This window comes from Salvelinus namaycush, unplaced genomic scaffold, assembly GCF_016432855.1.
Source record: "Salvelinus namaycush isolate Seneca unplaced genomic scaffold, SaNama_1.0 Scaffold910, whole genome shotgun sequence".
Lineage (NCBI taxonomy): Eukaryota > Metazoa > Chordata > Actinopteri > Salmoniformes > Salmonidae > Salvelinus > Salvelinus namaycush.
Window position 1 is genome coordinate 31007 of NW_024061654.1, and position 27142 is coordinate 58148.

A 27142-nucleotide genomic window follows, 5' to 3' on the forward strand; every position below is an offset into this window, starting at 1 on the left:
AGTCATTTTACCGTTAGGTTGAGACTTGGTCTCAAAAGGGAGGAATTGTGGCGGGAAAATGACAAAATCAGTCATGCTATCCCATGTTTTACTCCTTAGAGAATTGTCTCTTGTTATGTCTTTTTTTTCTAACCTGATACAAACTTCTCTTCTCTGGAGCTTTGTGCAGATGACCCGTCTCCTCTTCTCTGTGCGTATAGCTAAGATCCGTTTGGGTACTTGTGATACATTGCATGTTTTTACTATCTGCAGGAAGTCAGCTGTATAGAAACTTGCAGAACGGAGAACACTACTGTGTGAGCTGTGATGAATGCAGTTAGACGGTTGAGCCCTCGTGTTATCTTAATCTGCACAGACAAACCAATCGCCTTATACACACTATGTTTCCGCCCCTGTTTCCACACACTAAACTGCCACGAAGACAAAAAGGTTGTACTTTCTATAAAAGCGGAGAGCCAACTCTGTTCGTTGGGCTTTTAACACTGCATTATTGAGGGATTGTTGATTGCTCTATTTTTTTGCAAATCTTATAATAAAATTGCTGTTTGAGGAATCTACAGTCTCTCTCTTCCTTTTGGTTTGAATTTCCACCACACTGTCAAATTGGGCTACTTTGAAAACGATGTCGCAGGGGAAAATGTATTGGTCGAAGGTGGCAGGTTTTTGGGGTACTTCTGGATTGCACCACGGCCGCCATGGCAACTGAGTCACGGAGACAGAGCAGCATGCGCGCACGTCATGACAACTTTTTACCCATTGTAGGTAGGCTATTGAAATGGGTCATTATGGAAACACCCTTTTCCCATAAAACACAGTAACTCCCTAGAACTGATATTACGGCGACAAAGCATTGGAAAAGGACTTTAGGAGCACGAGAGCTCCTTAGATAAATGTACACATTCTAATGTTGACTTTTGTTATGGATAACCGTCACAAGCAAAGGGTTTTAATCATGCTCAGTTCTTGGGTCTCGAGCGCTGCGTGAGTGGAAATTTGAAATGGAAGTTATGGAACCCCCTCACATGCTTCTGTTATGGGGAAAAAGTCAACAATAAAAAATTACATTAAATGTGGAGAATGATGGGCTACATTTTCATCTGTTGGCCATCAATTAAGCTATTAATTTCTATAACATTGTAGGCTAATGTAGCCTACCATTTGATACAGTACAATAAATATGCTGAAATTATGATATCACTGGAGTCAGTGCAAATCAATTTGTGCCAATTGAGCTGGAGCTGGCAAACTGATTCAACAAATACTATAACTCAGTTTGTAGTTGTGTCCTGGTGTTATTATGCAATTGTGATCAAGGCAACAGCTCTATCGCAATGTATCATTCTGCACATTCAATATCAGTTTCACTGTGGACCTTTCCCTGAAATGTGATGTAGTCCTTTTAGGGGCTATAGGCTACCTGCATCTAGTTCAGCAAACCATGGCAAAGTTGAATTGCAATTATAAACCCAGAATTTTGTCAGTAGTCTAAGCCCATAGACTTGTTATTTCAATCTCACAAATAGGTTTGTAGTAGTTAAAAAGGACGTAGATATTCTTTCTTAATTCGCTCGATAACGTTATGGGAAAAAGCTTTCATTAATAAATGTGGCAACTCCTCTCTTGCTGCGAAAAAAACCCATTTGGGGTAGTTTTAAAGCCTTTTGGGCGGGTTTTCAGAGGTCATTGTTCTAGAAATGTTTGATAGACCCCGCAACCCTGCCGCCTGCCAAATATCCGCCCTAACCTTCATTAACAGAACCGGGTGAAAACGGTGCCTGACAGGCGAAGGACAATGTCTACATTTACAGAAATGTTTGGTGATCAACTAGGAATGCCTTGACCACGGTTTGGCGCTTTTCACTGAAAGCCACATGTCAATCAGCTAGACCTATTGACACTAACCAAATCGCGGGCTTCCCAAACACATTGGTGATATGAAACAATCCACAGCAAAACATTTGTAAAGAAGCTAATGATCATCTGTGGTTAAGTCTGGTGAAGTATTTTGTATTATTTTATTTAGACTGGAGTAATTATATAATTTTGCCAAAACATCAATTTACTTTAGCTAGCCAACTTGAACCTGTTAGCTTGGCTGCCAGTGTGAGGTCAGAAGACTCGGATCAACCAGTGTGCTCTCTGAACGCTCCGAGAGGGAAACGCACTGAATTCATGAACGGGGCAACTGACAAGGCTCTGAATTTTTGAACGGGACAACTGACAAGGCTCTGAATTTTTGAACGGGACAACTGACAAGGCTCTGAATTTATGAACGGGACAACTGACAAGGCTCTGAATTTATGAACGGGACAACTGACAAGTCTCTGAATTTATGAACGGGACAACTGACAAGGCTCTGAATTTATGAACGGGACAACTGACAAGTCTCTGAATTTATGAACGGGACAACTGACAAGGCTCTGAATTTATGAACGGGACAACTGACAAGTCTCTGAATTTATGAACGGGACAACTGACAAGGCTCTGAATTTATGAACGGGACAACTGACAAGGCTCTGAATTTATGAACGGACAACTGACAAGGCTCTGAATTTATGAACGGGACAACTGACAAGGCTCTGAATTTATGAACGGGACAACTGACAATGTGTAACGGATGTGAAATGGCTAGCTAGTTAGCGGGTACGCGCTAGTAGCATTTCAATCAGTTACGTCACTTGCTCTGAAACCTAGAAGTAGGGTTGCACCTTGCTCTGCAAGGGCCTTGGCCTTTGTGGAGCGATGGGTAACGATGCTTCGTGGGCGACCGTTGTTGATGTGTGCAGAGGGTACCTGGTTCGCGCCCGTGTCGGGGCGAGGGGACGGTTTAAAGTTATACTGTTACAAATGCTCTGAATTTATGAACGGGACAACTGACAAGGCTCTGAATTTATGAACGGGGCAACTGACAATGCTCTGAATTTATGAACGGGACAACTGACAAGGCTCTGAATTTCTGAACGGGACAACTGACAAGGCTCTGAATTTATGAACGGGACAACTGACAAGGCTCTGAATTTATGAACGGGACAACTGACAAGGCTCTGAATTTATGAACGGGACAACTGACAAGGCTCTGAATTTATGAACGGGACAACTGACAAGGCTCTGAATTTATGAACGGGACAACTGACAAGGCTCTGAATTTATGAACGGGACAACTGACAAGGCTCTGAATTTATGAACGGACAACTGACAAGGCTCTGAATTTATGAACGGGACAACTGACAAGGCTCTGAATTTATGAACGGGACAACTGACAAGGCTCTGAATTTATGAACGGGACAACTGACAAGGCTCTGAATTTATGAACGGGACAACTGACAAGGCTCTGAATTTATGAACGGGACAACTGACAAGGCTCTGAATTTATGAACGGACAACTGACAAGGCTCTGAATTTATGAACGGGACAACTGACAAGGCTCTGAATTTACGAACTACCCAGAACGCACTCTGGCACTCCAGACTGAATTTACAAACGCACCATATGATTGGCGGTAAAGATGATCTATTATATTGGAGAGGATAGCCGAGTGACCGCCATAACAATGGAAATGCATGTCCTCAATGAGTGAAGGCAAGTGAGATCAGGTGGGACCATTCTAGCCAATGAGAGGGCAGATATGCGTGTGAACAACAGGCACAAGTAAGTCGTTTTTCTCAAAGTTGCCGGAATGACACGTCTCCACTTATATCAGTACATTTGTAACCGGCTAAACATTACGAAACGTATATTCGATAAAATAAGCCTCATGTAATCCGACACACTATAATAGCACTCCATACAAAAAAGGCTTATCTCACGCGGACAGGTTTTGGGCAGAGTAAATCCTCTCGCGTCTCCTCTTCCTCTCTGTTGGCGTCATAATAAATGGCTGCACGTGGAATCAGTAGATGAGACAGTTGAGGAATACGGACATCACAACGCGGTTGGACGTTTATATGGTTTCTGTAGCAATACCCGTTTTTTACGCCTATATATATAATTTTTTTCTGTCGAAGACTGCCATTATTTACGTGGATATAATAATGGTGTGAAGGTGGACAAACGGCCGGGGACCGAGGACGGAATGTTGATATCACCAACGCTTCGCCAAGATTTCTGCGTTAATCAGTATCTGAACGCCGGTGACGTGAACATGGATATCGCCGATGGAGCAGAGGCACTTTCCTTGGAGGAAATCTTGTCGTTGTACAGCCAGCCGATCAATGAAGAGCAGGGATGGGCTGTTTGTTACCAATGTTGCAGAACTTTGGTTCAGAAACACCGGAGGATAAATTCCAAGACCTCCAGCGCTTCAGTTGGGGATTTGCCGAGAAGGATTGAAGGACCTGGAGATGTACGGATTCTGAGAGATGGAACAGTTCAATTACACCAACAAGACAGCACAGGTAAACAACACAATGTCTGTCAACATCGGAATACAATTTGGACCTACTAGGCTTCAAAAAGCCTATCTAGGCTCCCCTATTTGCATGGTTAACTGAAGTGAACATAGCTAATCGGTAGGATACACACATGTATAGACGCCATGCTTCTCAGAGATTGGATCGGATTTCCACATCTTTACTGTGGCAGAGGCCTAAACCAATTCACTGACATTACACATGGAGTTTGAATATACAGTATTTAGGCCGACATTTGTTTCGTTTAGCCAAATAGGCTTAGTAATTAATGCCTATTAATTATGAATGAAATTATTTGTTCATGATTAATCACTATATCAATAATTTTTCATTGCAATATGCCTAGTAATCAAATGATATATGTTTGTAAACAAGGCCTTTTACCAGGACACATCACTCACAGATCTGATGCACACGGGGTATTTGTTGGCCAGAGGTACGTTGTTCCAATAATCTCTCCTTTCTCCCGTAGAGTTGACTAGTTTCCTAAATTGATTTGAAAGGAAATGACTGTTATCTGGAAACTCCCTGTAGTCTAGCTGATGCCTACACCATGCTTTTACATGTGTGGGGAGTAGTGTACGAGTGCACACTTCAGGAGGAAGGAGAGATTATTGGGATGCGACCGGGAAGGTAGAGCGGCTGCTTGCCTGTGTCGTGTTAGTGAGCCTGTGGCATAAAGCCGTAGTCTGTCTAGCATGTGGTTTAATGTCTGAGTAGGTAAGGGGGAGGAGAAGTAGTTGACACCGCTGGCACTGGGTTTGATTTCCTTGTCACGCTGTTGTGTTGATATCTTATGAACCTCTGCCACACACACACACACAACCTCCACTCTCTCTCACTGTCGCTACACAGTTCAGGAGGCCATTTAGATGGTGATAAATAATGGGCCCCTGGCTGGGTTGTGTTCTGGTTTGGTTTGTCAAACCTGCCTAACGTCACATCCAGAGCACCGTCTCTGTTAATGTATCACACTTCATCAGAAAAGGCCAAAACAACTCTCCTGTTTGACTGAATCAGAACCTGAGTGGTTGGGTCCTGCAGCTTTATAAGGTGAGGTATTTTGGGAAGGAAGGTCTGCCTGTCCTGCCTCTGATTATGGCGGGATGACAAACACGTGAGGTCTATTAGACTGATGCCTAGCGCTCAGGAGCTTACCAGCGGAGTGTTAGCTAGCTCAGGAGCTTACCAGCGGAGTGTTAGCTAGCTCAGGAGCTTACCAGCGGAGCGTTAGCTAGCTCAGGAGCTTACCAGCGGAGCGTTAGCTAGCTCAGGAGCTTACCAGCGGAGCGTTAGCTAGCTCAGGAGCTTACCAGCGGAGCGTTAGCTAGCTCAGGAGCTTACCAGCGGAGCGTTAGCTAGCTCAGGAGCTTACCAGCGGAGCGTTAGCTAGCTCAGGAGCTTACCAGCGGAGCGTTAGCTAGCTCAGGAGCTTACCAGCGGAGCGTTAGCTAGCTCAGGAGCTTACCAGCGGAGCGTTAGCTAGCTCAGGAGCTTACCAGCGGAGCGTTAGCTAGCTCAGGAGCTTACCAGCGGAGCGTTAGCTAGCTCAGGAGCTTACCAGCGGAGCGTTAGCTAGCTCAGGAGCTTACCAGCGGAGCGTTAGCTAGCTCAGGAGCTTACCAGCGGAGCGTTAGCTAGCTCAGGAGCTTACCAGCGGAGCGTTAGCTAGCTCAGGAGCTTACCAGCGGAGCGTTAGCTAGCTCAGGAGCTTACCAGCGGAGCGTTAGCTAGCTCAGGAGCTTACCAGCGGAGCGTTAGCTAGCTCAGGAGCTTACCAGCGGAGCGTTAGCTAGCTCAGGAGCTTACCAGCGGAGCGTTAGCTAGCTCAGGAGCTTACCAGCGGAGCGTTAGCTAGCTCAGGAGCTTACCAGCGGAGCGGAGCGTTAGCTAGCTCAGGAGCTTACCAGCGGAGCGTTAGCTAGCTCAGGAGCTTACCAGCGGAGCGGAGTGTTATACTTAGGTACTGGCCTTAGACCTGTCTGACCAATGACATACTCACAGACTGTCACCGCAAAGGCCTGTCTTTCAGACACAAGGCAGTGTTTGCATTTGGATTCAGGCCAGCGGGAGCTGGACCAATCAACCGTGCAGTTTCTTCCAGTGTTGCAGTATGGCAGTATGTAGTGATGTAGTACACACAGCTGCACTGTAGATCAGTCTGGATATTCGCTCTCTACTACCAACCAAGCCGCTCCAGCTGGAGACGTTATTAATGGAGACGTTATTTCATTAAGAAATCCATTGAGGATCTGATGAACACAAGGCTTCAAGGCCTGGTTCCCTTTCCATGGGTAGTGTCGTGTCTTTGGCATCATCAAAGTGAAGACTGTTATTTTATCATATCAATTCTCTGTAATTATTATTATTATGTGATTAAACTAATCATGTTAATGTAATTAACTAGGTAGTCAAGGCACCAAGGAAAATATTCAGATTACAAAGTTCAATTAGTCTTCTAATTAATTATTCTTTACCTTACGTTAGTCTCATTCGAAACATTGTAAATTGTTGCACGAACCCAGCCTTTACTATGAATCATCCATACATCAGTTGTCTTAATCATTTATTTACTAACTAAATAATCACAGAAATGCATAAACTAACAACAGTAGATAAATAGGACTGGTGGAGTTATGTCACACATGCAGCTCACACAGACATATGGAAATGTCTGCTCTACCCAAAATTACAACCAATTAATTGCAGCATTACCACAAAAATGGAAGAGGCAAGTAGAAGGGGAAAAAAGTAAGGAACTTGTATGTCGGCCCTATATTAAAGAACATAAATGGTTAAAGAAAAGTGTGATAAATAAAAACATATACCAATTTCATTTAAGGAGCAAAAAACTGACAGCTGTGCCATATAAATTGCAAAATAGTTGGGAAGAGATGTTCGATGTACCCATTCCATGGCACATGGTTTATGAATTGATACGCAAAACAACGCCGGATTCAAAACTTCGAATTTTTCAATTTAAATTATTGTACAAAATTCTTGCAACTAATAGAATGTTATATATATGGGGTATACAATCTTCCCAGCTCTGTAGATTCTGCTGTGAGGAGGCAGAGTCATTAGACCATTTATTTTGGTATTGTCCATATGTAGCTCGTTTTTGGTCACAGGTCCAGGAATGGCTGAAGAATTGCAACATTTGCCTAGAACTAACGCTACAGATAGCAATACTGGGGGATTTGAAAAGCCATAGTCAATCAATCAATAATATAATAATTATTTTAGCAAAAATGTTTATTTTTAATTTACAATCTGTAGAAGCTATGAGAATAGGAAGGTTCAAATCTTTTGTGAAGCATCACAGCACAGTTGAAAAATATATGGCAAATAAAAATCCGAAATGGATGATGTTGGAAGATAGATGGGAAGGGTTGAGTAGAACTGAAGGGTGGGACTAATAACAAGATAAACAATGTAGGGCATACGGGATCTGTGAAATGTGTATAGGTGCGGAGCTTTTGTGAAATAGCACAGTTACAAGTGGAAATAAAATTGGATGGACAACAGAAATAGAGGAAGGACTAAGAACAAACAAGAGAGAACTATTATAAAGTAGTCTGTGTCTGTAAAATAGGTATAAGATGTATAAATTGAAGGTAAAAGCAGAAGTGTTTATTAGTTTACTCCAATTGGGGGAGCGGTGGTAGGGTTGCGGGGAATAATAATAAAGGTATATTCTTTAAAAAAGTATGTATGTCTATATAGGTATGTGTATGTATATATGTATATATGTATGCATGCGTGTATGGATATATATATTTACCCAAAAAAATATGGGGGATTGGAAATGATGCAGACAATTACATTGGAAGCAACATTCTTTCCGCAATATTAAGCTGATCCACCCCAAAAAAACAAAAAAAAACAAAAAAAACAACAGTAGCTATGGTTACAAGGAAATGATTGGGGAGGTTCCCTAGTGGTCTAAGCCGATATGACGGCTTGGTGGACAAAGGGAAGTGGGTGTGGCCTGAGAAGGGCGGGAAAGACAAAAGGGATCACTACAACAGTTTATTTAGTTCACCTTTATTTAACCAGGTAGGCTAGTTGAGAACAAGTTCTCATTTACAACCCTAACCCTTTATTTAACCAGGTAGGCTAGTTGAGAACAAGTTCCCATTTACAATTGCTACCTGGCCAAGATAAAGCAAATACTTATTTTCCACCATAATTTGCAAATAAATTCATTAAAAATCCTACAATGTGATTTTCTGCACAATTGGTGGCTGACTAAATACTTTTTTGCCCCACTGTATGTAGAGTTGTTAGCTACAGCAGTATGTTAGTGTAGTATTATCTATGTATCACAGTCACCTAATCATCCCCAACTTACAATTGTCTCATTCATCTCCCATGTAACTATTCCCACAAGAGAAAACCTTGAATGAGTAGGTGTGTCCCAAACATTTGACTGGTACTCTATGTAGTGATGCTGCAGTGCTAGGGGCTGCGGAAGTTTACATACACTTAGGTTGGCGTCATAACTTGTTTTTCAACCGCTCCACAAATTTCACAAACTTCTTGCGGATTAGTGGGACGATAGCGTGAAATTGCAGAGCGTCAAATTCAAACTAAATTACTATAAATATTTTACTTTCATGAAATCACAAGTGCAATACATCAAATTTAAGCTTAACTTGTTGTTAATCCAGCCGCTGTGTCAGATTTCAAAAAGGCTTTACGGCAAAAGCGTAATGCGATTATCTGAGGACAGCCTCCAGCACACAAATGCATAACAAATCATTTTTAACCAGGGAGTTGCGACACGAAAGTCAGAAATAGCGATATAGTAAATGCCTTACCTTTGAAGATCTTCTGTTGTCACTCCAAAAGGTCCCAGTTACATGACAAATGGGCCTTTCGTTCGATAAAGTCCTTCTTTATATCCATAAAAACTCAGTTTAGCTGGCGCGCTTCAGTCAATAATCCACCCAGTTTCCTCCAATCAAAATGCATACAAAATGAATCCTAAACGTTACCAATAAACTTATCCAAACAAGTCAATCAACGTTTATAATCAAACCTTAGGTACCCTAATACGCAAATAAACAATAAAATTTAAGACGGAGAATCGTTATTGTCTTTACCGGAGAAAAATACCAAAGAACGCGCTCTCATTCACGCGCTTGGAAACACTACAGCTAAAATGGGAGCCACCTAGAAATGTTAGTTTTTCTGGCTCATTTTTCTAAAAACCAGCCTGAAACTCTTTCTAAAGACTTGACATCTAGTGGAAGCCCTAGGAACTGCAATCGGGCACGATTTCGCCCTATTATAAAAGTTTCAGCCATTGAAATCAGTGGTAGGATGAAATTATATTTTTGGGGGATGGTTTGTCCTCACGGTTTTGCCTGCCATATCAGTTCTGTTATACTCACAGACATTATTTTAACAATTTTAGAAACGTTAGTGTTTTCTATCCAAATCTACCAATTATATGCATATCCTAGCTTCTGGGCCTGAGTAGCAGGCAGTTTACTTTGGGCATTCTTTTCATTCGGACGTCAAAATACCGCCCCCTATCCCAAAGAAGTTACAAACTATAGTTTTGGCAAGTCGGATCGGACATCTACTTTGTGCATGACACAAGTAATTTTTCCAACAATTGTTTACAGACTGATTATTTCACTTATAATTCACTGTATCACAATTCCAGTGGGTCAGAAGTTTACATACACTAAGTTGACTGTGCCTTTAAACAGCTTGGAAAATTCCAGAAAATGATGTCATGGCTTTAGAAGCTTCTGATAGGCTAATTGACATCATTTGAGTCAATTGGAGGTGTACCTGTGGATGTATTTCAAGGCCTACCTTCAAACTCATTGCCTCTTTGCTTGACATCATGGGGAAATCAGCAAAGACCTCAGATTTTTGTTTTTAACCTCCATAAGTCTGGTTCATCCTTGGAAGCAATTTCCAAACGCCTGAAGGTACCACGTTCATCTGTACAAACAATAGTACGCAAGTATAGACACCATGGGACCACGCAGCTGTCATACTGCTCAGGAAGGAGACGCGTTCTGTCTCCTGGAGATGAATGTACTTTGGTGTGAAAAGTGCAAATCAATCCCAGAACAACAGCAAAGGACCTTGTGATGATGCTGGAGGAAATATATCTATATCCACTGTAAAACGAGTTCTATATCGACATAACCTGAAAGGCCTCCCAGCAAGGAAGATGCCACTGCTCCAAAACCGCCATAGAAAAGCCAGACTACGGTTTGCAACTGCACATGGGGACAAATATCGTACTTTTTGGAGAAATGTCTTCTGGTCTGATGAAACAAAAATAGAACTGTTTGACCGTAATGACCATCGTTATGTTTGGAGGAAAAAGGGGGAGGCTTGCAAGCTGAAGAACACCATCCCAGCTGTGAAGCACGGGGGTGGCAGCATCATGTTGTGGGGTGCTTTGCTGCAGGAGGGATTGGTGCACTTCACAAAATAGATGGCATCATGAGGAGGAAAGTTATGTGGATATATTGAAGCAACATCTCTGTATGTGTTAGAGGTCGACGGATTATGATTTTTCAACGCCGTATAATATAGATATTTTTATCTTTTTTGTATTTTTTATTTAAACTTTTTTAAATATTTGTTTGTATATAGATTTTATGTGTTTGTAATAATGAGAATTACAACAATACTGAATGAACAATGAACCCTTTTATTTTAACTTAATATAATACATTAAATCGATTTAATTGCAACTAAATAATGAAACATGTTTAAATAATGCAAAAACACAGTTGGAGAAGAAAGTAAATGTGCAATTTGTGCCATGTAAAATAGCTAACATTTAAGTTCCTTGAAAATGAGAACATATGAAAGCTGGTGGTTCAATATTCCCAGTTAACAAGTTTTAGGTTGTAGTTTATTATAGGAATGATGACGTGTCGGCTAAACCATTTTGACTATTGGATGTTCTTATAGGAACTTTAGTATTGCCAGCCTAATCTCGGAAGTTGATTGGCTTGAAGTCACAAACAGCGCTGTGCTTCAAGCATTGCTAAGAGCTGCTGGCAAACGCAGGAAAGTTCTGTTTGAATGAACGTTTGAGGCTGCTGCTGCCTACCACCGCTCAGCCAGACTGCGCTATCAAATATCAAATCATAGACTTAATTATATTAAACACACCGAAATACCAGCCTTTGGGCATTAATATGGTCAAATCCGGAAACGTATCATTTCGAAAACAAAATGTTTATTTGTGAAATACGGAACCGTTCAGTATTTTATCTAATGGGTGGCATCCATAAGTCTAAATATTGCTGTTACATTCCACAACCTTCAATGTTATGTCATAATGTAAAATTCTGACAAATTAATTACGTTCTTTGTTAGGAAGAAACACAGTTCGCAATGAGCCAGGCGCCAAACTGCTGCATATACCCTGCTTCCACTAAACGCGAGAGAAGTGACACAATTTTCCTAGTTAATATTGCCTGCTAACATGCATTTATTTTAACTAAATATGCAGGTTAAAAAAATATACTTCTGTGTATTGATTTTTAAGACAGGCATTCATGTTTATGGTTAGTTTTTTTTTCTTTCTCGCAAATGCGTTTTTGTTAAATCATCCCCCGTTTGGCGAAGTTGAAGTAGGCTGTGATTCGATGATAAATTAACAGGCACCGTATTGATTATATGCAACGCAGGACAAGCTAGATAAACTAGTAATGTCATCAACCATGAGTAGTTAACTAGTGATTATGTTAAGATTGATTGTTTTTATGATAAGTTTAATGCTAGCTAGCAACTTACCTTGGCTCATTACAGCCACAAGGTTCTTTTTACAAGGCACTCTCATAACAGGTTGTCAACCTCCTCATGGATTGCAATGTAATCAGTGTCCAAAAAGGCAGATTACCGATTTGTTATGAACTTGAACTCGGACCTAATTAATCGGTCAACCTCTAGTCTATGTCGCGGTGTATATTTGACCAACTTTTTTTCTTTTCTTTCTAGATAAACCCAGACCTCCCAACACGTCCTTAGAGGTGAGTTACATATACCATGCTTCCAGAACTGGGCCTTGTATTCTGCTTTAACAGTAGCGTAAGACTGTGGTGTATAACATTTAGCCAGGTGTGTTTCATGGATTGAGAAGCAACCCAGTTACAGAGCCCAGTGCCCACCATGAAACCATTATAAACCAATTGTACCAGCCTAGCGTGACCACTATATGATGAGGTGGGGTTTGTACCAGCCTAGCGTGACCACTATGATGAGGTGGGGTTTGTACCAGCCTAGCGTGACCACTATGACGAGGTGGGGTTGGTACCAGCCTAGCGTTACCACTATGATGAGGTGGGGTTTGTACCAGCCTAGCGTGACCACTATGACGAGGTGGGGTTGGTACCAGCCTAGCGTTACCACTATGACGAGGTGGGGTTGGTACCAGCCTAGCGTGACCACTATGACGAGGTGGGGTTGGTACCAGCCTAGCGTGACCACTATGATGAGGTGGGGTTGGTACCAGCCTAGCGTGACCGCTATATGATGAGGTGGGGTTGGTACCAGCCTAGCGTGACCACTATATGATGAGGTGGGGTTGGTACCAGCCTAGCGTGACCACTATATGATGAGGTGGGGTTGGTACCAGCCTAGCGTGACCACTATGATGAGGTGGGGTTGGTACCAGCCTAGCGTGACCACTATGATGAGGTGGGGTTGGTACCAGCCTAGCGTGACCACTATGATGAGGTGGGGTTGGTACCAGCCTAGCGTTACCACTATGACGAGGTGGGGTTGGTACCAGCCTAGCGTGACCACTATGAGGTGGGGTTGGTACCAGCCTAGCGTGACCACTATGATGAGGTGGGGTTTGTACCAGCCTAGCGTGACCACTATGACGAGGTGGGGTTGGTACCAGCCTAGCGTGACCACTATGACGAGGTGGGGTTGGTACCAGCCTAGCGTGACCACTATGATGAGGTGGGGTTTGTACCAGCCTAGCGTGACCACTATGACGAGGTGGGGTTGGTACCAGCCTAGCGTGACCACTATGACGAGGTGGGGTTGGTACCAGCCTAGCGTGACCACTATGACGAGGTGGGGTTGGTACCAGCCTAGCGTGACCACTATGATGCGGTGGGGTTGGTACCAGCCTAGCGTGACCACTATGATGAGGTGGGGTTGGTACCAGCCTAGCGTGACCACTATGACGAGGTGGGGTTGGTACCAGCCTAGCGTGACCACTATGACAAGGTGGGGTTGGTACCAGCCTAGCGTGACCACTATGACGAGGTGGGGTTGGTACCAGCCTAGCGTGACCACTATGACGAGGTGGGGTTGGTACCAGCCTAGCGTGACCACTGAGGTGGGGTTGGTACCAGCCTAGCGTGACCACTATGATGAGGTGGGGTTGGTACCAGCCTAGCGTGACCACTATGATGAGGTGGGGTTTGGACCAGCCTAGCGTGACCACTATGATGAGGTGGGGTTGGTACCAGCCTAGCGTTACCACTATGACGAGGTGGGGTTGGTACCAGCCTAGCGTTACCACTATGACGAGGTGGGGTTGGTACCAGCCTAGCGTGACCACTATGATGAGGTGGGGTTGGTACCAGCCTAGCGTGACCACTATGATGAGGTGGGGTTGGTACCAGCCTAGCGTGACCACTATGATGAGGTGGGGTTGGTACCAGCCTAGCGTTACCACTATGATGAGGTGGGGTTGGTACCAGCCTAGCGTGACCACTATGATGAGGTGAGGTTGGTACCAGCCTAGCGTTACCACTATGACGAGGTGGGGTTGGTACCAGCCTAGCGTGACCACTATGACGAGGTGGGGTTGGTACCAGCCTAGCGTGACCACTATGATGAGGTGGGGTTGGTACCAGCCTAGCGTGACCACTATGATGAGGTGGGGTTGGTACCAGCCTAGCGTGACCACTATGATGAGGTGGGGTTGGTACCAGCCTAGCGTGACCACTATGATGAGGTGGGGTTGGTACCAGCCTAGCGTGACCACTATGATGAGGTGGGGTTGGTACCAGCCTAGCGTGACCACTATGAGGTGGGGTTTGTACCAGCCTAGCTCCTAGGTCCATTGTGAAGCCCAGCAGCAGAGACAGCTTGGTGCTGAGAAGGGATTTCTCTCTCATTCTTTATCACTCCCAGATGTTTGACTCTCACGCTAAAGTGGAAGGAAGACCGACGCTTTTCCCATCCAATGAAAACACTGAAAAAGTTAACAGACTACATTGAATTTCCCTGAAATAAAGCATCATCTTGGTCTTTATTGGTGTGATAATAGAAGTATTACCCTCTGACAGGTGTGATAATAGAAGTATTACCCTCTGACAGGTGTGATAATAGAAGTATTACCCTCTGACAGGTGTGATAATAGAAGTATTACCCTCTGACAGGTGTGATAATAGAAGTATTACCCTCTGACAGGTGTGATAATAGAAGTATTACCCTCTGACAGGTGTGATAATAGAAGTATTACCCTCTGACAGGTGTGATAATAGAAGTATTACACTCTGACAGGTGTGATAATAGAAGTATTACCCTCTGACAGGTGTGATAATAGAAGTATTACCCTCTGACAGGTGTGATAATAGAAGTATTACCCTCTGACAGGTGTGATAATAGAAGTATTACCCTCTGACAGGTGTGATAATAGAAGTATTACCCTCTGACAGGTGTGATAATAGAAGTATTACACTCTGACAGGTGTGATAATAGAAGTATTACCCACAATGCTCCTAGATTTTGATTTAACACAATTTTTTTTGTTTGTTGGTTACTACATGATTCCATATGGTGTTATTTCATAATTTTGATGTCTTCACTATTCTACAAAGTAGAAAATAGTAAAAAACAAGGAACCTTTTGAATGAGTAGGTGTGTCAACTTTTGACTGGTACTGTGTGTATGACACAGGGACAGTGATCTCCATGGTTGACCTGCTCTGAGTGGTGTGATTGTTTTGTTTACCCAGAGATCAGTTCTCTTGTTGTTCTGATCTGCATGGTCTCAGGGATCATTTGATCTCTGTATGGGACGGACAGCGTGTTTCACAGGATTGGTCTAGGCAAGGTTCTGTACAGAACTGGCTACATCAAAGCAATGGCCCAGTCAGTGAGCAATCACAGCAGCGTTCACCGCAGGGTGGGCACAGCAGGGTGGGCACAGCAGCGTTCACAGCAGGGTGGGCACAGCAGCGTTCACAGCAGGGTGGGCACAGCAGGGTGGGCACAGCAGCGTTCACAGCAGCGTGGGCACAGCAGCGTTCACAGCAGCGTGGGCACAGCAGCGTGGGCACAGCAGCGTTCACCACAGGGTGGGCACAGCAGCGTTCACCACAGGGTGGGCACAGCAGCGTTCACCACAGGGTGGGCACAGCAGCGTGGGCACAGCAGCGTGGGCACAGCAGCGTGGGCACAGCAGCGTTCACAGCAGCGTGGGCACAGCAGCGTTCACCGCAGCGTGGGCACAGCAGCGTGGGCACAGCAGCGTTCACAGCAGCGTGGGCACAGCAGCGTGGGCACAGCAGCGTTCACAGCAGCGTGGGCACAGCAGCGTGGGCACAGCAGCGTTCACCGCAGGGTGGGCACAGCAGCGTTCACCGCAGGGTGGGCACAGCAGCGTTCACAGCAGCGTTCACAGCAGCGTGGGCACAGCAGCGTTCACAGCAGGGTGGGCACAGCAGCGTTCACCGCAGGGTGGGCACAGCAGCGTTCACCGCAGGGTGGGCACAGCAGCGTTCACCGCAGGGTGGGCACAGCAGCGTTCACCGCAGGGTGGGCACAGCAGCGTTCACCGCAGGGTGGGCACAGCAGCGTTCACCGCAGGGTGGGCACAGCAGCGTTCACCGCAGGGTGGGCACAGCAGCGTTCACCGCAGGGTGGGCACAGCAGCGTTCACCGCAGGGTGGGCACAGCAGCGTTCACAGCAGCGTTCACAGCAGCGTGGCACAGCAGCGTTCACAGCAGGGTGGGCACAGCAGCGTTCACAGCAGGGTGGGCACAGCAGCGTTCACCGCAGGGTGGGCACAGCAGCGTTCACCGCAGGGTGGGCACAGCAGCGTTCACCGCAGGGTGGGCACAGCAGCGTTCACCGCAGGGTGGGCACAGCAGCGTTCACCGCAGGGTGGGCACAGCAGCGTTCACCGCAGGGTGGGCACAGCAGCGTTCACCGCAGGGTGGGCACAGCAGCGTTCACCGCAGGGTGGGCACAGCAGCGTTCACCGCAGGGTGGGCACAGCAGCGTTCACCGCAGGGTGGGCACAGCAGCGTTCACAGCAGGGTGGGCACAGCAGCGTTCACCGCAGGGTGGGCACAGCAGCGTTCACCGCAGGGTGGGCACAGCAGCGTTCACCGCAGGGTGGGCACAGCAGCGTTCACCGCAGGGTGGGCACAGCAGCGTTCACCGCAGGGTGGGCACAGCAGCGTTCACCGCAGGGTGGGCACAGCAGCGTGGGCACAGCAGCGTTCACCGCAGGGTGGGCACAGCAGCGTTCACCGCAGGGTGGGCACAGCAGCGTTCACCGCAGGGTGGGCACAGCAGCGTTCACCACAGGGTGGGCACAGCAGCGTTCACAGCAGGGTGGGCACAGCAGGGTTCACAGCAGGGTGGGCACAGCAGGGTGGGCACAGCAGCGTTCACCGCAGGGTGGGCACAGCAGGGTGGGCACAGCAGCGTTCACCGCAGGGTGGGCACAGCAGCGTTCACCGCAGGGTGGGCACAGCAGCGTTCACCGCAGGGTGGGCACAGCAGCGTTCACCGCAGGGTGGGCACAGCAGCGTTCACCGCAGGGTGGGCACAGCAGCGTTCACCGCAGGGTGGGCACAGCAGCGTTCACCACAGGGTGGGCACAGCAGCGTTCACAGCAGGGTGGGCACAGCAGGGTTCACCTGCTGACATGAACTGTCATCATATTCCTCTATGACATTTTAGAACTTGTTTTCAAATAATTCAGATTCTTAATGTTCACAATCTCTCTGTGGGATTGACGGCTCCACCTAAATTATAACCCCATAGTGTTGCCTCTCTCTCTCTGCGATTCAGCTGGTCAGTCTCTCTAAACACTTTTCCCTCTGGCTCTAATCTCTGGCTCTAATCTGTCTCTCACTTGTGTGGATCCCTGACCCACTTTCACAGTCCTCTAATGTAATGACCGATGCAGTTTACCCAGACGTTCAGGGTTCTGTCTCTGTGTGTGGTAGACAGACAGTAGTTTAACCTAGTCAGTCTAGTTCAGAGATTACGTTGACATGGTTAAGTGGGATTATGGGGAAGCATCCTATTAGGGTGGTTTCCCAAATTACCTTTGTCCCATGGGGCTCTGGTCTAAAGTAGTGTACTATATAGGGTTCCATAGGGCTCTGGTCTAAAGTAGTGCACTATATAGGTAATAGGGTGCCATAGGACTTTGGTTTTAAGTAGTGCACTATATAGGGTGCCAAATGGTTGAAAATCACTGAATTGTTCTGGACTAGAGGGTGGATGACTTGTTCTGCTGTCAGCTAGGGCAGTACAGTACTCCCTCCTAGTTGCATTCATTACAACATGTTGCCCCTTGTTCACTTCCCTTTTCAGGTCTCAGAGGACCGTTTGGGCTAGGTAATACATTATTGAACTAGTCTACTCCTTCAATTTTAATTTGTGGCAAGAACCTATGAAAATATGTTAAGTTAACACAGATTACCTGTTGAGAAACTATCTAGAATTGCAGAGAAATATTTTGGGAGAACCCCCCCCCAAACCTGCCAGATTGTGCACCCTCACTTTTATACAAATAAATATACAATGATTGAAGAATGAAGGGGTGTTAAACATGGGAATGACAGTCTTACACAGAAAGCAGCAGTTGACTACTCCGTTGTCGACACTTGAATCAAATAAAACTACCTGTATCAATGTCTTTAATACAATATAAGTATCATTAGCTTTCATAACCTTCAGTCTGGTTTATTTGACCACATTTGGACCAGAATGCGGCTCCACTAACTATTGTTCCTGCAGTGAGGATTCAGCATCGTCATCAAATGTTTTCATCATTTATCTGCAGATTATCGCCAAAAAGCAGTAAGAGCCGGCCAGTATCCAAGTTAGGGAGCCAAATAATGTCTCTCACCGATGCAATTCAGTTCCCGACGTTCACGAAACCGATCTGTCCAGAAAGAGCAGTTTGTTCGTGAATAACCCATCACATCAGGAAAATAACCTCACACTCACCGTCAACAAAACAAAGGAGATGATAGTGGACTTCAGGAAACAGCAGAGGGAGCACCCCCCAATCCACATCAACGGGACAGTAGTGGAGAGGGTAGTAAGTTTTAAGTTCCTCTGCGTACACATCACGGACAAACTGAATTGGTCCACCCACACAGACAGTGTGGTGAAGGCGCAGCAGCGCCTCTTCAACCTCAGGAGGCTGAAGAAATGTGGCTTGTCATCTAAAACCCTCACAAACTTTTACAGATGCACAATCGAGAGCATCCTGTCAGGCTGTATCACCGCCTGGTACGGCAACTGCTCCGCCCACAACCGTAAGGCTCTCCAGAGGGTAGTGAGGTCTGCACAATGCATCACCGGGGGCAAACTACCTGCCCTCCAGGACACCTACACCACCCGATGTCACAGGAAGGCCATAAAGATCATCAAGGACAACAACCTCCCGAGCCACTGCCTGTTCACCCCGCTATCATCCAGAAGGCGAGGTCAGTACAGGTGCATCAAAGCAGGGACCGAGAGACTGAAAAACAGCTTCTATCTCAAGGCCATCAGACTGTTAAACAGCCACCACAAACATTGAGTGGCTGCTGCCAACATACTGACTCAACTCTCTAGACACTTTAATAATGGAACAATGTATGTAATCAATGTATCACTAGCCACTTAATATAATGTTTACATACCCTACATTACTCATCTCATATGTATATACTGTCTCTATACCATCTACTGCATCTTGCCTATGCCGTTCTGTACCATCACTCATTCATATATCTTTATGTACATATTCTTTATCCCTTTACACGTGTGTGTGTGTGTGTGTGTGTGTATAAGGTAGTAGTTGTGAAATTGTTAGATTACTCGTTGGTTATTACTGCATTGTCGGAACTAGAAGCACAAGCATTTTGCTACACTTGCATGAGGATAGAGGGCGCTATTTACACTTTGGGCGAAAAACGTGTCCAATTTAAACGGCCTCGTACTCTATTCTTGCTCGTACAATATGCATATTATTATTACTATTGGATAGAAAACACTCTCTAGTTTCTAAAACCGTTTGAATTTTGTCTGTGAGTAAAACAGAACTCATTTGGCAGCACACTTTCTGACCAGGAAGTGGAAAGTCTGAAAATTATGCTCTGTTCAAGGGCCTGCCTATAAATGGGCATGACACGTATGAGTATACATGCACGTCATACACCTTCCCCTAGATGTCAAGAGGACGTGAGAGAAGAAAGGAAGTGTTTATCTTGGTCTGAGGTGGAATAAATCATCTTGGCACGACGAGTCATCCATTTTTTTTCTTCTGGAGAGCACGCAGATGGACCTGGAATTGCCTTTTGAAAAGCCGTCGAATACTTTCTCCGGCTTTGATTTTATTTGATACAAGTGACAATATCATCGTAAAGTATGTTTTTTCAATATAGTTTTAATAGATTATTGAAATTTTTTCGGGACGTTAGGCGTGTTGCGTTGTCTGTGTTTGTTGACGATGGGGAGCCTCGCGCCACTTGTCCAGTGTGCTGGCTAAATCAAGAGGGAAAAACGATGTTCCAAATCCAAACAACGACTGTTCTGGACAAAGGACCCCTTGTCCAACATTCTGATGGAAGATCAGCAAAAGTAGGACCCATTTTGTGATGCTATTTCATATATCTGTCGAACTGTATACTAGTAGTTTTGCGCCCCGGTTTTGGCTACTCTCTTGCTATCACATAAGCCTTATGTCGTAATGAAGATATTTTTAGAATTCTAACACTGCGATTGCATTAAGAACTAGTGTTACTATCATTTCCTATACAACATGTATTTTTTTGTAATGTTTATGAATAGCTATTTGGTCAGAATAGGTGAGAGTCTAATAGAAATATCTGCACATTCTGGGAAAAAGAAGCTACATTAGCATAATGGATAACCACTGGTTTCAGCTCTAAATATGCACATTTTCGAACAAAACATAAGTGTATGTATAACCTGATGTTATAGGACTTTCATCTGAGGAAGGTTTATGAAGGTTAGTGAAAATTGATATCTTTTGCTGGTTTATTCGCTAACGCTAACGTGCCTATTGCTATCGCTAATGTGCCTTGATGAATGAATGCGGTTGTGTGTAGGCTATTGTAGTAAGCTAATATAATGCTATATTGTGTTTTCGCTGTAAAACACTTAAAAAATCGGAAATATTGGCTGGATTCACAAGATGTTTGTCTTTAATTTGCTATACACCATCGATTTTTCAGAAATGTTTTATGATGAGTATTTAGGTATTCCACGTTGGTCTCTATAATTACTCTGGCTGCTTCGGTGCTATTTTTGACGGTAGCTGTGATGGTAGCTGCAATGTAAAACTGATTTATACCTCAAATATGCAAATTTTTCGAACAAAACATAGATTTATTGTGTAACATGTTATAAGACTGTCATCTGATGAAGTTGTTTCTTGGTTAGTTTGGTTGGTTCTTGGTTAGTTAGGTTGGCTTTGTGCATGCTACCTGTGCTGTGAAAAATGTCTGTCCTTCTTTGTATTTGGTGGTGAGCTAACATAAATATACGTGCTGTTTTCGCTGTAAAACATTTAAAAAATCGGACATGTTGACTGGATTCACAAGATGTTTATCTTTCATTTGCTGTATTGGACTTGTTAATGTGTGAAAGTTAAATATTTCAAAAAAATATATTTTGAATTTCGCGCTCTGCCTTTTCAGTGGAATGTGGGAGGAGTTCCGCTAGCGGAACGCCTCGGTCAAACAGGTTTTAACATCTGCTAACCATGTGACAAATAAAATTTGATTTGACTAGGCTATACTGACGAGTCACTTTAGCGATCACTGGCAAGTCTCGACATGGGCTTTGAATCCAAGGAAAATACAAACAAGAGCTTTGGTTTACTTGTCCCGGCGCAATACCATGGACATATACATTCAGAGTATTAATACCCCTTGATTTAAAGTTGACTTACAGCCTGAGTTCAACATGGATTACAGCCTGAGTTCAACATGGATTACAGCCTGAGTTCAACATGGATTACAGCCTGAGTTCAACATGGATTAAATACATTTTTTCTCTCAGACATCTACATATAATGCCCAAGTGAAAACAACATGTTTGTAGACTTTTTTTAACAAATTTATTGAAAATATAAATCCAGAATGCATCATTTACATAAGTAGTCACACCCCTGATGGCAGCATCATGCTGGGAGGATGTTTTGGGAGAAGGTCAAGGGGTCAAAATACTTTCCGAATGGGGGGGAGGGTTAATAAATAAACACACAGGACTCTGACATTGCTCGTCCTAATATTTATTTATCATTTTCTTAATTCCTTTATTTAACTTTTTAGATTTGTGTGTATTGTTAGATGCTGCTCTTGGAGCTAGGAACACAAGCACCTGCCTTAACATACACATATTTAGCAGATGTTATCAATAAAATTTATTGATAACATCTGCTAAATATGTGTATGTTATCAATAAAATTTGATTTGATATCGGTCATTCTAGCGGGAGACTTTTTCTGTTTAGTGAATTGAAACGTTTAAATGAAAAGAAGCCTAGTTCATTTATGAAGTGGGGGATAAAGTAGCTACCTGACAATGAGTCCGTTATCAGCTGTTTTAACCTGGCCTGTGTTGCCTGTCAATCACGTTCCTCCACATGCCCACCCCTGCCTGGTGCCCAGAGAGACACGGATTAGGTTACATAATACTAAAACACTTCTGATATTTATTTTAGCCATAGAGTGGATTTACAATCCAACACATCTGATAACACATGACCAGGGAACGGCTCACATGACCAGGGAACGGCTCACATGACCAGGGAACGGCTCACATGACCAGGGAACGGCTCACATGACCAGGGAACGGCTCACATGACCAGGGAACGGCTCACATGACCAGGGAACGGCTCACATGACCAGGGAACGGCTCACATGACCAGGGAACGGCTCACATGACCAGGGAACGGCTCACATGACGAAAAACAGGATCCCTCTCCTGAGGTGAATCAAAGCCTATTTCAAATTCAATCAATCAAATCGATTTTAAAAAGCCCTTTTTACATACTCAGTTGTCACAAGTGCTTTAGAGATACCAGCCTAAACCCCAAAGAGCGAGCAATGCAGGGATATATCACGATTAATAGTGTCCAGTATTTTATATATTTTTTTACCTGTGAAGTGACATTGAGAATGACATGTTCGTTAGGTCACAACTCCTGATTTAAAGCTTATTTATTTCATAAGAGAAATTACCGCTGCCACACAGCCCCATCAACACCCCTCGGTCCGTCCTCCCTCCTTCCCTCGGTCTTTCCTTCCTTCAGTCCTTCAGACAGACGTGCCGTACCCAGCTAGATGAGACACCGCCCTGGCAGCTACTGGACCGTAGCCACCCTCACCCAGCCTCTCCCTGCATGACTGTTTGGGCACATCCCTTCCATAACAACACGGGGAGAACAAGTACTTTTCACCAGAAGGAAGACCCCAGTGGAACTAAGTATGTTCTTAGTTTATCCGTTTGGCTGACTTCTTCCAGTCCAATGGAACAGGATTTGACTGAACGAACCAATCACAGACTGAGTCACCACATAGACAGATTTGTTATTTGGGTTCAGGAACTATTTTTGTTATGGTTTCACTTGGGCCTGAGGTCATGGCACATTTTAATTTGTCTGTCAGTTATTGAGAAGTTGGTAATCATCCTGATCTGGTCCAGGATGGTCGATCTGATACACTAAGTGTTTGTCTGGTCTTCATATTGTTGTCATTGGGGAATCCTAATGCTAGTAGGAGTTGTAGCGGAGGCTGTAAGAGTTGGTTAGTGTCTACTGGCTCCGTATGTGGGTGAATAACGGCCTGTTGGTTTTTTTGTCCTGTAGGTGATTGAATCTCTGGGAATCATGATCTACAAGGCGTTGGACTACAGTCTGAAGGAGAGCGAGGAGAGAGAGCTCAGTCCGCCTCTGGAGCAACTCATAGACGTGATGACCAACATGGCAGAGATGGAGAGGAACCGTGACCCCTGCCCTGATGAAGGTTACGAGGCCACCGAGGAGGAGGAAGACCCGAACACTGTCTGTAATGTTAAAGGATTCAGAGACATCATCACGGTACGTCCTGTCTCACTGTCCACTATAGTTACCTGTACTAGTCTCACTGTCCACTATAGTTACCTGTAACAGTACTAGTCTCACTGTCCACTATAGTTACCTGTAACAGTACTAGTCTCACTGTCCACTATAGTTACCTGTAACAGTACTAGTCTCACTGTCCACTATAGTTACCTGTAACAGTACTAGTCTCACTGTCCACTATAGTTACCTGTAACAGTACTAGTCTCACTGTCCACTATAGTTACCTGTAACAGTACTAGTCTCACTATCAACTATAGTTACCTGTAACAGTCTGACTGTATCCACTATAGTTACCTGTAACAGTCTGACTGTATCCACTATAGTTACCTGTAACAGTCTGACTGTATCCACTATAGTTACCTGTAACGGTACTAGTCTGACTGTATCCACTATAGTTACCTGTAACGGTACTAGTCTGACTGTATCCACTATAGTTACCTGTAACGGTACTAGTCTGACTGTATCCACTATAGTTACCTGTAACAGTCTGACTGTATCCACTATAGTTACCTGTAACAGTCTGACTGTATCCACTATAGTTACCTGTAACAGTCTGACTGTATCCACTATAGTTACCTGTAACAGTCTGACTGTATCCACTATAGGTACCTGTAACAGTCTGACTGTATCCACTATAGGTACCTGTAACAGTCTGACTGTATCCACTATAGGTACCTGTAACAGTCTGACTGTATCCACTATAGGTACCTGTAACAGTCTGACTGTATCCACTATAGGTACCTGTAACAGTCTGACTGTATCCACTATAGGTACCTGTAACAGTACTAGTCTGACTGTATCCACTATAGGTACCTGTAACAGTACTAGTCTGACTGTATCCACTATAGGTAACGGTAACAGTACTAGTCTGACTGTATCCACTATAGTTACCTGTAACGGTACTAGTCTGACTGTATCCACTATAGTTACCTGTACTAGTCTGACTGTATCCACTATAGGTACCTGTACTAGTCTGACTGTATCCACTATAGGTACCTGTACTAGTCTGACTGTATCCACTATAGGTACCTGTACTAGTCTGACTGTATCCACTATAGGTACCTGTACTAGTCTGACTGTATCCACTATAGGTACCTGTACTAGTCTGACTGTATCCACTATAGTTACCTGTACTAGTTACCTGTACTAGTCTGACTGTATCCACTATAGTTACCTGTACTAGTCTGACTGTATCCACTATAGGTACCTGTACTAGTCTGACTGTATCCACTATAGGTACCTGTACTAGTCTGACTGTATCCACTATAGGTACCTGTACTAGTCTGACTGTATCCACTATAGGTACCTGTACTAGTCTGACTGTATCCACTATAGGTACCTGTACTAGTCTGACTGTATCCACTATAGGTACCTGTACTAGTCTGACTGTATCCACTATAGGTACCTGTACTAGTCTGACTGTATCCACTATAGGTACCTGTACTAGTCTGACTGTATCCACTATAGGTACCTGTACTAGTCTGACTGTATCCACTATAGGTACCTGTACTAGTCTGACTGTATCCACTATAGGTACCTGTACTAGTCTGACTGTATCCACTATAGGTACCTGTACTAGTCTGACTGTATCCACTATAGGTACCTGTAACAGTCTGACTGTATCCACTATAGGTACCTGTAACAGTCTGACTGTATCCACTATAGGTACCTGTAACAGTCTGACTGTATCCACTATAGGTACCTGTAACAGTCTGACTGTATCCACTATAGTTACCTGTAACAGTCTGACTGTATCCACTATAGTTACCTGTAACAGTCTGACTGTATCCACTATAGTTACCTGTAACAGTCTGACTGTATCCACTATAGTTACCTGTAACAGTCTGACTGTATCCACTATAGTTACCTGTAACAGTCTGACTGTATCCACTATAGTTACCTGTAACAGTCTGACTGTATCCACTATAGTTACCTGTAACAGTCTGACTGTATCCACTATAGTTACCTGTAACAGTCTGACTGTATCCACTATAGTTACCTGTAACAGTCTGACTGTATCCACTATAGTTACCTGTAACAGTCTGACTGTATCCACTATAGTTACCTGTAACAGTCTGACTGTATCCACTATAGTTACCTGTAACAGTACTAGTCTGACTATCCACTATAGTTACCTGTAACAGTCTGACTGTATCCACTATAGTTACCTGTAACAGTACTAGTCTGACTATCCACTATAGTTACCTGTAACAGTACTAGTCTCACTGTCCACTATAGTTACCTGTAACAGTACTAGTCTGACTGTATCCACTATAGGTACCTGTAACAGTACTAGTCTGACTGTATCCACTATAGGTACCTGTAACAGTACTAGTCTGACTGTATCCACTATAGGTACCTGTAACAGTACTAGTCTGACTGTATCCACTATAGGTAACAGTACTAGTCTGACTGTATCCACTATAGGTAACAGTACTAGTCTGACTGTATCCACTATAGGTACCTGTAACAGTACTAGTCTGACTGTATCCACTATAGGTACCTGTACTAGTCTGACTGTATCCACTATAGGTACCTGTACTAGTCTGACTGTATCCACTATAGGTACCTGTACTAGTCTGACTGTATCCACTATAGGTACCTGTACTAGTCTGACTGTATCCACTATAGGTACCTGTACTAGTCTGACTGTATCCACTATAGTTACCTGTACTAGTCTGACTGTATCCACTATAGGTACCTGTAACGGTACTAGTCTGACTGTATCCACTATAGGTAACGGTACTAGTCTGACTGTATCCACTATAGGTAACGGTACTAGTCTGACTGTATCCACTATAGGTAACGGTACTAGTCTGACTGTATCCACTATAGGTATAGGTACTAGTCTGACTGTATCCACTATAGGTATAGGTACTAGTCTGACTGTATCCACTATAGTTACCTGTAACGGTACTAGTCTGACTGTATCCACTATAGTTACCTGTAACGGTACTAGTCTGACTGTATCCACTATAGTTACCTGTAACGGTACTAGTCTGACTGTATCCACTATAGTTACCTGTAACGGTACTAGTCTGACTGTATCCACTATAGTTACCTGTAACGGTACTAGTCTGACTGTATCCACTATAGTTACCTGTAACGGTACTAGTCTGACTGTATCCACTAGGTACCTGTACTAGTCTGACTGTATCCACTATAGTTACCTGTAACGGTACTAGTCTGACTGTATCCACTATAGTTACCTGTACTAGTCTGACTGTATCCACTATAGGTACCTGTACTAGTCTGACTGTATCCACTATAGGTACCTGTATTAGTCTGACTGTATCCACTATAGGTACCTGTACTAGTCTGACTGTATCCACTATAGGTACCTGTACTAGTCTGACTGTATCCACTATAGGTACCTGTACTAGTCTGAC

General features: G+C 44.1%; 1 protein-coding gene across 1 annotated transcript in view; it reads left to right on the plus strand.

Annotated features, from left to right (window-relative positions):
- Window positions 1–3888: 3888 nt before the first annotated feature.
- Window positions 3889–27142, plus strand: part of LOC120043429 (protein spire homolog 1-like) — a gene marked incomplete at its 3' end in the record, with an annotated part of 62721 nt that continues 39467 nt past the window's right edge. Inside the window, exons 1-3 of the mRNA XM_038988011.1 lie at window positions 3889–4394; window positions 12399–12430; window positions 23499–23729. Coding sequence (XP_038843939.1) covers window positions 4073–4394; window positions 12399–12430; window positions 23499–23729 — 585 coding nt within the window. The remainder of the gene's footprint in view (window positions 4395–12398; window positions 12431–23498; window positions 23730–27142) is intronic.